Here is a 12,001-nt window from a genome sequence, read left to right on the forward strand (position 1 = left end):
AAAAAAAAAAAAAAAAGAATATTAAAGGTTAGCAGTCATCTGACGTGGCATCCCGGGGAGGCTGATAGGCTGATTGTGATCTTCTAACCAGATCAATAATAACCTTTACATTTCAATAATTAATCCACATGCTGCTTAGTAATAATTAATGCTTTCATTGAAGCACTGCCTTTCACGTGCAGCCTTCACTGTTCTCACTCCACCTCTTATAGTTGTTCTAACCATCGAGCAACTGAAGCCTGACACTTTCCAGGGAACGGTGTTATCTGGCCTTTCTCAGACACTGAATTATTTCTACTTCTGTTTCCATCGTCATTACCTTTCCTTTCTCTTCGCTGTAGGCTCTCCTGGACTTTCTCTTTGGAGCCCTGCTCATAAGGATAAACAGACTCACAAAATGAAATTTAAAAGTTACGATGGAGGGCGGCGCCTGTGGCTCAGTGGGTAGGGTGCTGGCCCCATATACCGAGGGTGGCGGATTCGAACCCAGCCCCCAAAAATAGCTGGGCGTTGTGGCGGGCACCTGTAGTCCCAGCTACTCAGAAGGCTGAGGCCAGAGAATCGCCTAAGTCCAGGAATTGGAGGTTGCTGTGAGCTGTTACGTTACAGCACTCTACTGAGGGTGACAATGTGAGACTCTGTAAGGGAAAAGAAAAAGTTATGATGAAGGGCAGCACCTGTAGCTCAGTGGGTAGCATGCCAGCCACATACACCCAGGCTAGCAGGTTCAAACCTAGCCTAGGCCTGCTAAACAATGACCACTGCAACAAAAAAATAGCCAATATTGTGATGAGTGCCTGTAGTTCCAGCTACTTGGGAGGCTGAGGCAAGACAATCACTTGAGTCCAAGAGTTTGAGGTTGCTGTGGGCTGTGACGCCATGGCACTCTGCTGAGGGTGACATAGTGAGACTCTGTCTCAAAAAAAAAAGTTGTGATGGAAATGATGGTGTGTGTAGCAGCCAGTGCATGAAGATGCTGCCCAATGACCCCTGTGTGGGTGTTACATGCACAGAAGAATCTGTTCCCCAATTATTAACTTAATTATAAAATATCCTGACAGGAAGCCTTGGGAGCCTGTCTGTAAGTGTGGAACGCCATGAGTCCTGTTGTCTGTAACCCAGGGACTGCCTGTAGTAGCTCATATGACAACACATTGTGAACCCTAAATTACTAAGCAAATATTGGATGCTTGAAAAAAAATAAATAAAAATGGTGGATGTTTGTGTTGTTAATATTATTGTCAATCATTATTTCAGGAAGTCTAGGACCAGACTGATGGTGGGGGGCTTTGAAAGGGAAGCTGGGGAGCTTGACTTCCCTCCTGCTACTGGTCGGGTGGCCTGGCCTCTGAGGCTCACATGAAGGGGCTGGGCATGGATGTAACCTGGGTGAGGGGCTGGGGGATAGGGTGGGGAGGGGGAGGTCAGCCATGGGGAGTGGTGCTGCTGAGACTCAGGGCCCAGGTGAGGACCCAGGGTGTGGAGGCAGTCATGTTGGCGTGGGTGCCAGGGCAGTTAGGCAACCATAGCCCCCAGCTCACCACCAAGAGATGGGAGGGCTTACATGCCCCTGTGTGACCAGCCAACCCTTACCTCTCCTCGCTTCACAAGCTATGCTCCAACTAGGCTGCCTTGCACCTCTGGGTTACTGCATGAGCTGGCCTCTCTGCCAGAAGTTCTGCCCATCCTCATGCCTTGGCCTGGCCACCTCATTGTCATCCTTCAGGCGCTGCTTGTGTAGGAAGCATTCCCAGGGGCCCAGGGCTGAGCAAGGTGCCTTTGCTTGGTCTTCCCGGACCTCCCCCACTCCACCTCTCAGAGAGCTTATCACAGGCTTGTCTACTGGCCTTTCTGTCTCCCACATAGACCAGAAGTCTCCTGCAAGGGCCTCCTATGATGCCTGGAGCCTAGTGCTCAACATGTATTTGTATTATACATGGTTAGCATGAATTGGTAAGGGCAAGAATGGGTGGTGGGTGGGTAGACATGTGGATGGGTGGAACAGGCACAGGCAGGTGTTTGGTGGAGGAAGCTGGGCACGTGTACATGAATGGAGAGATGGAGGGTAGGTAGTTGGGAGATGGATGCATGAAAGAATATAAGAAATGAAAGGTGGATATGTGAATGGATTAAAGGATGGATAACGAACACAGATGATTGGGTGGGTGGATAAATAGGTAGGCAATGCATTTATCTCGATGGATAATCAGTGCATGGATAGATGGAGGAATGGAGAATGAATGATTGGATGGATGGGTGGGTGGATGGAAGATGAATGATCGTGAATGTGCCTCCCAAAGTTCATATGCCAGGAACTTTATCCTCAGAGCAAGTGTTGAGAGGTGGGACTTGAAGGGATGATTAGGCCCTGAGGTCTCTGCCCTTGTGAATGGATTAATACCATTGTCTTGGGAGTGGGCTCCTTTATGAAAGGATGAGCCTGGGCCCCTGTGATGACGTCTACCCTGCTATGACACAGGAAGAAAATCCGCATCAGGCCAGGCACAGTGGCTCCCACCTGTAATCCCAGCACTCTGGGAGGCTGAGGTGGAGAGCTTGCTTGAGCTCAGGTGTTCAGGATCAGCCTGAGTAAGAGTGAGACCCCATCTCTACTAAAAACAAATAACTTGGCTCAGCACTTGTGGCTCAGTGCTTAATATGCCGGCCACATACACCAGGCTGGTGGGTTCAAACCCAGCCTGGGCCTGCTAAAGACAACAATGACAACTACAAAAAAATAATAATAATAAATAGCTGGCCGTTGTGGTGGGTGCCTGTAGTCCCAGCTACTTGGGAGGCTGAGGTAAGAGAATCACTTAAGGCCAGGAGTTGGAGGTTGATATGAGGGGTGACGCCATAGTACTCTACCCAGGGCAACATAGTGAGATTCTGTCTCAAAAAACAAACAAACATGAGGGTGGCGCCTGCGGCTCAAAGGAGTAGGGTGCTGGCCCCATATGCCGGAAGTGGCGGGTTCAAACCCAGCCTTGGCCAAAAACTGCAAAAGAAAAAAAGAAAGAAAAACAAACAAACAAGCAAACAGATAAATTAGCCAGGTGTTCTGGTGGGTACCTGAAGTCCTAGCTACTAAGGAGGTTGAAGCAAGAGGATTGCTTAAGGAAGCTTGGGAGGTCTCCCCTCCACTGTAGCCTTGACTTCCCCAACCACCCTCCTGGCCTCCCCACCTGCCTCCAGCCCTGCCCCTCTAGTTTGTTGTCCACAGAGTAGTCAGACTGACCAGTGCCGGCTTCACAGTGCACAACCAGTGCAGTCATTCAAGGCCAGAGCGCAGAAGGGCCCTGGGTCTGGCCTTCAGTGCTCTGTGGTCATCTTCTTGAAACCCAATGATTTTAGCTTCAGCCTGTGTTTTGTGAGTGGGTCTGACAAGAAAATGGGGCACGCACTGGGAGCTTGGGGCCCAGCTCACACGTGCCCCACTGTCTTCCCTGCATGAGTTCCTGCCTGCCCGCTCCTGGCCCCCTGGACCTCCTACCAATGCTGCCCCCTCCATCTGGAGGCCTAAACAGGGGCTCAAGTACTGCGGATTGCTGGATTGGCCCCTGGTATCCTGAGGTATGACAAGGTGGTGGCTGTTCCCTCCTAGGCTGAAACTCAATGTAGGCCTCTTGCCCACCCCAGTCTAGATACTGAGCATGTCCCAGCAGGACCATGTAAGTTCCTCCAGGTGGTGGGACCCAGGGGAAGGGGAGATGAACTTTTTTGCCCCTGGTGGTGCTTTGAAGTTTCATTTTGCACCAAGCCCCCAAATTACACAGCCAGCCTCTAAGAGGCTGCTAGAACACACATCTGCCCCCAGGGACACTGACGAGATCCACATCTCTTCCTTTGGCCACCAAGGTCTTACACGTCCCCACCTGCCTGGCTCCTTGGTCCTGGTGCTGCCATCTTAGCAGTGCATATTCCTCCAGCCAGCCAGACACCCTGGGTCCCTGAGGCTGGGTCTCGTGCCCTCTGACCTCTGGCCCTGGCATGTGGGTTGCTCTGCCTAGACAGCTTTTCCCCATCTCCTTGCTCAGAAAGACAGCAGCACCCCTCCTCGCCTCCCTGATCTGAGCTCTCAGTTCCATCCCTGCACTGCCTTTTCATCGTCCAATGGGGGTCTTACAGAACTGTACGCCAGGGCCGGACACTGTGCTCAGGCCAGCTGTCCCATCTGCTTCCCCACAACTTTGCCTGATGATGAGCAGATGTAGGCTGAGAGAGGGCAGCAATTCACCAGGTGTCACACTGGGACAGAGGCAGGCGGAGAGCTTGAATCTGAGGCCAAGCCCATGTTCTCTGTCCCCCAAGGATGAAAGGCTATGGAAAGCCCTCCTTCCTGCCTTGAAAGCGGAGAGCAGTCTGCTTCTCCCTGGAGCGTGAGACGTTGCTCCCAACACTTGGGGCTTGTCCCTGAGGGATGGGAAAAGGTAGCATCTCTGGCACTGTTTCTCTGGGTTTGATTCAGGCCTGCAATCTGAACCCCCCAGACACCACCGTGACATGCCAGGGTGAACCGATCTGCCAAGTTTCAGGGTGTCCCCTTTGCTGGGGGTGGTCTCCGCTGAGCTTCTACAGGGCCTGAATTCCCCTCACCCTCAGGTCTTTCCATCTTACCTCCTAGGACCGAAGAGTAACTCCCCTGCCTGGCTTTTGGCAGGTAATCGTGATGCCTCAGAGCTCAGGGAGGTAAAGCGCAGGCCCCACACTGGAAAGTGAGCCCACAGCAGCCAGGTTCCAGAGTGGGGCTGCACAAAGCCTGTCACGAGTCAGGGGTCCAAGCCAAGACCTTCCTGAGGGCACCCTGGGGAGGGTGGGGCAAGGAGGGTCCAGGAGCCTGTGGAACCTATGCTGAGCCTGGGAGCGGCCTGGGAAGAGAGGGCAGCAGGCAGAGGGAACACCAGACAGAGGTGTGGAGGCAGGGAAGGGTGTGGCCCAGGCTGGGTGGTTACATTTTGATCTGATGATAGTAGGGAGCTATGGAAGGAGTTTGAGGAGTGTGGGGTCACTTATGCCGGAGGTATCTATACTGGCTCTGCCCTGGGGACTGGATGGGAGGAGGCAAGGAGCCCAGCCCAAGAGGCAGTTAGAAGGTCCAGAGATGGCTCCTGAATTTGAGGCAGGGTGAAAGCCATTTTAGGAGGGCAGATACCAGGGACATGAAGGCCCAAGGGTGCTGAGGAAGGCTGTGACGGGGCTGAACCGGGGGTGGTGGTGGTATGTACAGTGCCATGTGCACTGTGTGGCATCAGGGGCCCTGCACACAGTAGGTGCTCAGCAAATGAATGGTTGAATGACCTCCTTGTCCCTAGGTCAGCTCCCGTGACACTCCCTCCTTTTCCCCCACACCTCTCCTCTGCCCACCCTGCCCCCAGCAGGGCAGCGCTGCTCCAGGGCTCCAGCAGAGGACGCACTCCTTTCTCTTTGCTGCGTGTACCCACGTGGCTTCTCTCTCAAACCCCTCCCCCCTCCCTGTCCTTATCAGTCCCTTCTGTCTCCATGGCGACTCACCACCTCGGCTTGCCTGCATCCCAGCTTCTGCCAGGGATTCTGAGCCAGGCTCCATCCCTCCCTCCTTAGAGCCCTGGTACCCGCAGCCCTGTCTCCTCCCCCTGGGTGAGCCCAGCAGCAGCCTCCTCGTTCCTGACTGTCACATTCTTTTCCAGCTCTGACGGGAAGTCAGCAATCAGGAGACCATCCCCCTACCTCACCCTCCACCTGCCACAAACCGGCCAGCCCTTCCAGGAGAAAATCCATCCTTACCTCTGACTGAAGGTCTCTGGGCCTTCCTGCTGTGTCCAGACCCTCTTCCCATCCCAGCCTCCCATGCCGAGGCCCACCTTGTCAGTCACTTCCTTTTGTCATCGGCTTGGCAAACGGGCAAGTCTTCAGTCCTAAGATGGGGAGGAGAATGGGAGCGTGGAGGTGGGAGGGGGCTGCTGGGGGTGGGGGATGGGTCTGGGGAGGGAGGCTGAGGGGCCCTGGAAACCCAGTAGGAAGATAGAAGGCTGGATTCTGTTCTAAATATCTTTTTTTTTTTTTTTAATTCCTCTCCAAGGAGAGAAAACGGAGCTTCATGGGAAACAGCAGCAACAGTTGGTAAGTGACAGGGCCTGTGGGCTGGGGTTGGTGCAGTGGGCCTGGCAGGTCGGCTGGAAAGGAGCCCTGTGGGGCCCAGCCCACAGCATCTTGTCTTGGGAGGGCTTTCCCTGGGGAGGGAGCACAAGGCTGGATCCGCCCGGCTGAGGAAGGAGGAACAGGGAGAAGCAAGTGGGTGCTGCAGGGTGGCAGATGCCAGCTCAGAGCAGAGAGGGGAAGGAATCTTCTGAGATCCAGAACCATCTGCCCAAATGCAGAGCGGGCAGCTTGGGTGCCAGGAGGTGACACCCTCTCTTTGCTGTGCCCATGGCAGGGGGCTGGAGAGGACATCACCCCTAGGGAGATCTGGCTGAAGGCAGCACCTCCTGAGGGGCCCCTGCTTGTAGGAGGCTTTCTGCCAGGACTTTCCTGAGCATTTGTACCAGTCACTGGGCAGACAGATGCATGTGCATCGTCTCCAATGATTAGCCCAGCGGCCCCTCCATTTGGACAGTTAGGAAATTGGGGCCTAACTGTCAGAAAGACAGCTCAGAGCAGAGAGAAAGAACTTGGGTAAGATGTGGTGGGGCCAGGGCCACCAGGCCTTCTCCCTGTCAGAGTCTCTCCTGCTCTCTGCCCCTGCTCTGGGGCCTCCAGGTCTTGGGGTGCAAGGCAGTGAGGAAAGAGCAGAGGTCACTCTGGGGGCAGCTCTGACTGTCCTTGGAGGCCCCCGGGGAAACAGGACCTCCACTCCTAGGCCGCCTGCCTTTCCTCCAGAGCCCTGTGCCAGACAGACATCTTGGTTTTGAGTGGTCTGTCCTGCCCCACAGGTCCCACGTGCCGTTCCCCAAGTTGGAGCTGGGCCTGGGGCCCCGGCCCGTGGCGCCCGGGGAGCTGCCTGCCTGCTCCATCTGCCTGGAGAGGCTGCGCGAGCCCATCTCGCTGGACTGCGGCCATGACTTCTGTGCTCGCTGCTTCAGCACGCACCGCACCCCGGGCTGTGGGCCGCCCTGCTGTCCCGAGTGCCGCAAGATCTGCAAGCAGAAGAAGGGGCTCCGCAGCCTGGGGGAGAAGATGAAACTTCTGCCGCAGCGGCTGCCACCGCCCATGCTGCAGGTCCGTGAAGGGGCCTCAGGGCAGTATGGGGGAAAGGGGGGTCTGGGTCAGGTCTGAGAGGAGGGCGGCTTCAGCCCTGTTCCCGGGCGTCAGGTGGGCAGGAGCTCCAGGCTGGACATGCTCCAGACTTGGGGTGCTCAGGGGCCTCCCTTCCTCCTGCCCAGGAGGCCTGCACTGTGCGGGCTGAGCCGCTGTTGCTGGTGCGCCTCAGCGCCTCCGGGGGCCTCATACTCAGGATGGGGGCCATCAACCGCTGCCTGAAGCACCCTCTGGCCAGGGACACCCCAGTCTGCCTCCTCGCCGTCCTGGGGGAGCAGCACTCAGGGAAGTCCTGCCTTCTCAGCCACTTGCTTCGGGGCTTGCCGGGCCTGGTGAGGGCCGGGCTGGGCAGAAGTTGGAGGGGCACGGCTGGGGGCAAACCTGGCTCTGGGTTGGAGGAGTGTGGGTTTGGAGCCCCGTCTGCGGGGACAAGAAACAGACCAACCGCTGCCTCCCTTCTCTTCCCTGCAGGAGTCCAGCGAGGGCAGCTGGCCGAGAGGAGAGGGGTCCTTACAGGGGGGTGGTTGGGGAAGCAATAGCCTCACCAGGGGCATATGGATGTGGAGTCACCCCTTCCTGCTGGGGAAAGAAGGAAGAAAGGTGAGAGGGAGGAAGGGCAGGAGGAGGCCAAGGTTGGCTCAAGGAGGGGAGGGGCCCGGGAGCAAGAGAAAGCAGAGATGGACACAGAGGCCGGGATCAGAAGGACATGGTGGGGTGAGGACAAGAAGACTGGGTGGGACAGAGGCAGGAGGGCGGGGGCGGGGGCATGTGGGGAGCAAGGCAGGCCTGCCCTCTTGTTCGTCCCCCATCTTGCATAGGTAGCTGTGTTCCTGGTGGACACAGGGGATGCCATGAGCCCGGAGCTGAGCAGAGAGATGAGGATCAAGTTGTGTGCCCTCACCACCATGCTGAGCTCCTACCAGGTCAGGGTGCTACCTCTGGGCCCAGGCATCTCACAGGGTGTCGGGTACCCCTGGAGGGGGGAAGTTGCACCCAGTCGGTGAAGGTGGGCAGTGGGTTGTTCTGAAGGTGGGCTGGTGGTCTCAGGCCACAGAAGGCCTGGAAGATTGTGCTGTGTGGCTGCTGGGGAGGCCCTTCCTCCCAGGTCTTCCCAGGATGGCTTTGCCTCTGCAGACCCTCTTGCATCTTGCTCTCCTTGGTTCCAGATCCTCAGCACCTCACTGGAGCTGCAGGATACAGACCTGGACTACCTGGAGGTGAGGATACCGCCCATGTCAGGCATCCCCTCCCTGGCCTGCTGCCTGGGCTGGGGCTGGACCAGAGGGAATGAGGTGCCTCCCTCTCTGGCCTAGGTTTTTAGGACGGTAAACTAGGTTGGTGGGTTTGAGGGCAGAGGACAAAGTATGAGATGCTGGGTTTAGGGAGAGGCTGGAGGATCCCAGGCTGGAAACGGGAAGCTTGGTTCCCACTGCAGGAGCAGGAGGTGGGGAGGCAGGCTTGGGGCAGACCATTGTCCTCGAAGTGGCCTGGCACTGACACTCTCTGTGCCCCACCCCAGATGTTTGTCCATGTGGCCGAGGTGATGGGCAAGCATTATGGGATGGTGCCAATCCAGGTAAGACACTCATTTCTGGATCACCAGCCCCAGACCTGACACCCTCAGTCGCTGGTGTCAGGACCCTTCTCTTCCAGCACCTGGATCTCTTAGTTCGTGACTCCTCCCACACTAGCCAGGCAGGACACAGGCACGTGAGTGACATCCTCCAGGTGAGCAGTGTGCAGGGCAGGGGCAGAGGTGAGGGAGGCTGGTCTCCTAACTCAGGGCTCCCCTCATCCTCTCTCTCAGAGACTGTCCGGCAAGTATCCCAAGGTCCAGGAGCTGCTCCAAGGGAGACGGGCCCGCTGTTACCTCCTGCCCACTCCACAGAGGCAGTGGAAGGACAAAGGCCAAGGGAGCCCTGGTGGTGAGTGTCCCCAGGACACCCCTGTGTTGCTCCCCACCCTTCTCCTGGGCACCTGTGACCCCTCAAAGAATCCCTCTCAAAGCCCCATCTCCTCAGCATGGGAATCTCTTCCTCAGATGCAGATGACAATCTCCACCACCATCTCAGGGCATACGTCTCGGATGTGCTCAGTGCGGCCCCCCAGCACGCTAAGAGCCGCTGCCAGGGGTACTGGAACGAGGGGCGCGCCATGGCCAGGGGGGACCGACGCCTGCTCACGGGACAGCAGCTCGCTCAGGAGATCAAGGTGTGAAAAACTCCCTGGAGACCCAAGTGACTTGGCTGGTCCCCTGCTCTCCCTGACCTCAGCAATGGTGTCTCTGCAGAACCTCTCAGGCTGGATGGGGAGGACAGGGCCCGGTTTCAGCTCTCCGGATGAGGTACGGGTCAGGTCTGGGAGGGAGGTGGGGTCTGTGCCCTGGGAGGTGAGGAGGAAGGAGGGAGGCAGCCTGGGTTTTCCGTGGACAGATGGCCGCGCAGCTACACGACCTGAGGAAGGTGGAGACAGCCAAGAGGGAGTTTGAGGAGTACGTGAGGCAGCAGGTGAGCCCTGGGCTGGCAGGGGGTAGATGTGCAGCCAGAGGGCACATCTCGGTCCCCTGGTCAGGGCACCTCCTCCCCTTTGCCCACCTAGGACATAGCCACCAAGCGCATCTTCTCTGCCCTGCGGGTCCTGCCTGACACCATGAGGAACCTCCTCTCCACCCAGAAAGATGCTATCCTGGCACGCCACGGTGTGGCCTTGCTATGTAAGGGGAGAGAGCAGACCTTGGAGGCGCTGGAGGCCGAGCTGCAGGCCACAGCCAAGGCCTTCATGGACTCCTACACGATGCGCTTCTGCGGCCACCTGGCTGCTGTGGGGGGCGCTGTGGGGGCCGGGCTCATGGGCCTGGCGGGGGGTGTAGTGGGCGCGGGCATGGCAGCGGCCGCGCTGGCTGCCGAGGCTGGGATGGTGGCGGCTGGAGCTGCAGTGGGGGCAACTGGGGCCGCTGTGGTCGGGGGCGGCGTGGGGGCTGGGTTAGCTGCCACTGTGGGCTGCATGGAGAAGGAGGAGGACGAACGGGTGCAGGAAGGGGACCGAGAGCCCCTTCTCCAGGAAGAGTAACCACCCCAGGAGGGGACAAAGGGCTGGCGATGCGAGGTGGGGGAGAGGAAGAGAAGGGGCCTCGTGTGCTGCACTGCCCTGGTTGAATGAACAGCTCCCCAGCAGCTGGCTGAGGGGCTCAGGTGGCTCCAGGAACACGGGGAGGCTGCAGTTGGGGGATACCTGGCCTGTTGCTGGCTGTAGACTGTGGCTGGTTTGTAGCTGTCCCAGATAGGCTGCATCTGAGGCTCCATCACCCTGCCCAGCTCTTTTCCCTGATGTCCCCGGATGGTAGAAAGACCATGTGGGTACTATCCTTGAGGTCCAGCCCTAGGTGGTCAAGAGGCCTGTCCCATGGCTGGCCTTGGTGTTCAGGAGCAGGAGACTTGATGAGGGGCTGGGGAAGGTGGGGAACGGGGAGCACTGAGCAGAGCCAGGGGCAGGGCAGGCCAGGGCCCAGACCCCAGAGCAGAGAGACTTGCCTCCAAACTTCCCAAGGCGGCTCCAGCAGCACTAAGGTGGCTCTCACTGCTGGCTACAGCCCAAGGACCTGAACTCCCTGCCTGGGCCTCCTCCAGGCCTCTTCTGGGCCATGCCCTTTGTGGACAGCCCTCACCATGACTGGCTAAATGCCAAAGAATAACACCTTTAGCTGCATCCTGAGCTAAAGCAGACAGACTTTATAATAGAGTCTATCAATGTCTTGCAAGGAAAATAAAGTGAACAAATTCTATCCTTAAGCACACTCCCCCTGGGGCCTCCACTCCGCTGCAGAAGAGGCCCCTGCCGCCGTTCCCCAGACACCACACCCTGAAGGAAACTCGGGGCGGGTTGTTTATCTCCAGGGGACAGAAAGTCCTATTAGGAAGACTTGTAGGCTATTAAGCTGTGAAGGATAGGTGGGCACATTATTCTTTATTTTATGAAAAATAAAATATGTAAACATGAACGTCAGCTTCCTAGTACATTATTGAAACAGAGTTCCATCCCCAGGGGGCTTCAGGGTAGGAGGTCATGAGCCATAGAATTCCAGCACTGGGCAGGGGAGATTGGTACTTCAGAATGATCTGAGGGGCTGAGTGTCAGGGTCCCCACTCGGTGGTTGCAGAAGGGCTCAGGCCAAGGCCAAGGCCAAGTGCATGGCCACCTTTGTACACTCAATCACGAAGACTGGGGGTTCTTTCTCTCTTGTCTCTGCTCTGAGAAACACCTGCAAAGCCCCAGTCAACAGGCAGTCAGTGAGCACCTGTCCCAGCAAGAGGACAGAACAGAGGCATGAAGGGGAGGCCCTGGTAAAGCTGTGGGGAAGGAGGAACCCAGGACCAATTCCGCAGGGCTCAGCCAGCTGGGAGTTCACCTGGCCAGCTCAGAATTACAACAGTAGCCACTGCCACTGCGTGCAGATCCTGCATTTGTTTTATGAGCGGAAATCTCAGATGAGGCTGTGCAGCTGGCTGACGGCAGAAGCAGGGGAACCCCGAAGTCCCAGTCCCCAAGCTACTGCTGTTCCACAGATCACAGAGCTATTTCTTGAGGTCAGTTGTGCTAAAACAGAGCCCCTGCTTCCCACTGATCAGCTCTGGGAAACAGTGTGTTGGGGAGAGGGGCACACATGGGGAGCCACAGTCAGGGACAGATGGCTCAACAATAGCAGTTAACAAGCTAGGGACAAAATACATATTGTAGAGAACTCCCAAAGCCAGGGTGAGGGTGAGGGGAT

The 12,001-nt window shown here is 57.1% G+C and overlaps 1 protein-coding gene across 1 annotated transcript; it reads left to right on the top strand.

The window, feature by feature from the left end:
• The first annotated feature begins 5,600 nt into the window (after window positions 1-5,600).
• RNF112 (ring finger protein 112) lies at window positions 5,601-10,355 on the top strand. The gene is made up of 14 exons (XM_003791061.1): window positions 5,601-5,880; window positions 6,059-6,099; window positions 6,909-7,194; window positions 7,359-7,565; window positions 7,705-7,833; window positions 8,052-8,156; window positions 8,400-8,450; window positions 8,753-8,809; window positions 8,887-8,961; window positions 9,041-9,158; window positions 9,275-9,444; window positions 9,524-9,577; window positions 9,666-9,740; window positions 9,832-10,355. Exons 1-14 carry the CDS (start codon window positions 5,827-5,829, stop codon window positions 10,300-10,302), a joined length of 1,893 nt encoding a protein of 630 aa, XP_003791109.1. The 5' UTR covers window positions 5,601-5,826; the 3' UTR covers window positions 10,303-10,355.
• Window positions 10,356-12,001: the final 1,646 nt, after the last annotated feature.

The sequence above is a fragment of the Otolemur garnettii genome, unplaced genomic scaffold, assembly GCF_000181295.1.
Source record: "Otolemur garnettii isolate 467f Iridium unplaced genomic scaffold, OtoGar3 scaffold00046, whole genome shotgun sequence".
Classification (NCBI taxonomy): Eukaryota; Metazoa; Chordata; class Mammalia; order Primates; family Galagidae; genus Otolemur; species Otolemur garnettii.

Coding starts and splice junctions, on each gene's coding strand:
- RNF112 (XM_003791061.1), top strand. CDS start 5,827: ATGCCGAGGCCCACCTTGTCAGTCACTTCCTTTTGTCATCGGCTTGGC. Junction 7,566..7,704: donor TTCGGGGCTTGCCGGGCCTG/GTGAGGGCCGGG, acceptor TCTTCCCTGCAG/GAGTCCAGCGAGGGCAGCTG. Junction 9,159..9,274: donor AGGCCAAGGGAGCCCTGGTG/GTGAGTGTCCCC, acceptor TCTCTTCCTCAG/ATGCAGATGACAATCTCCAC.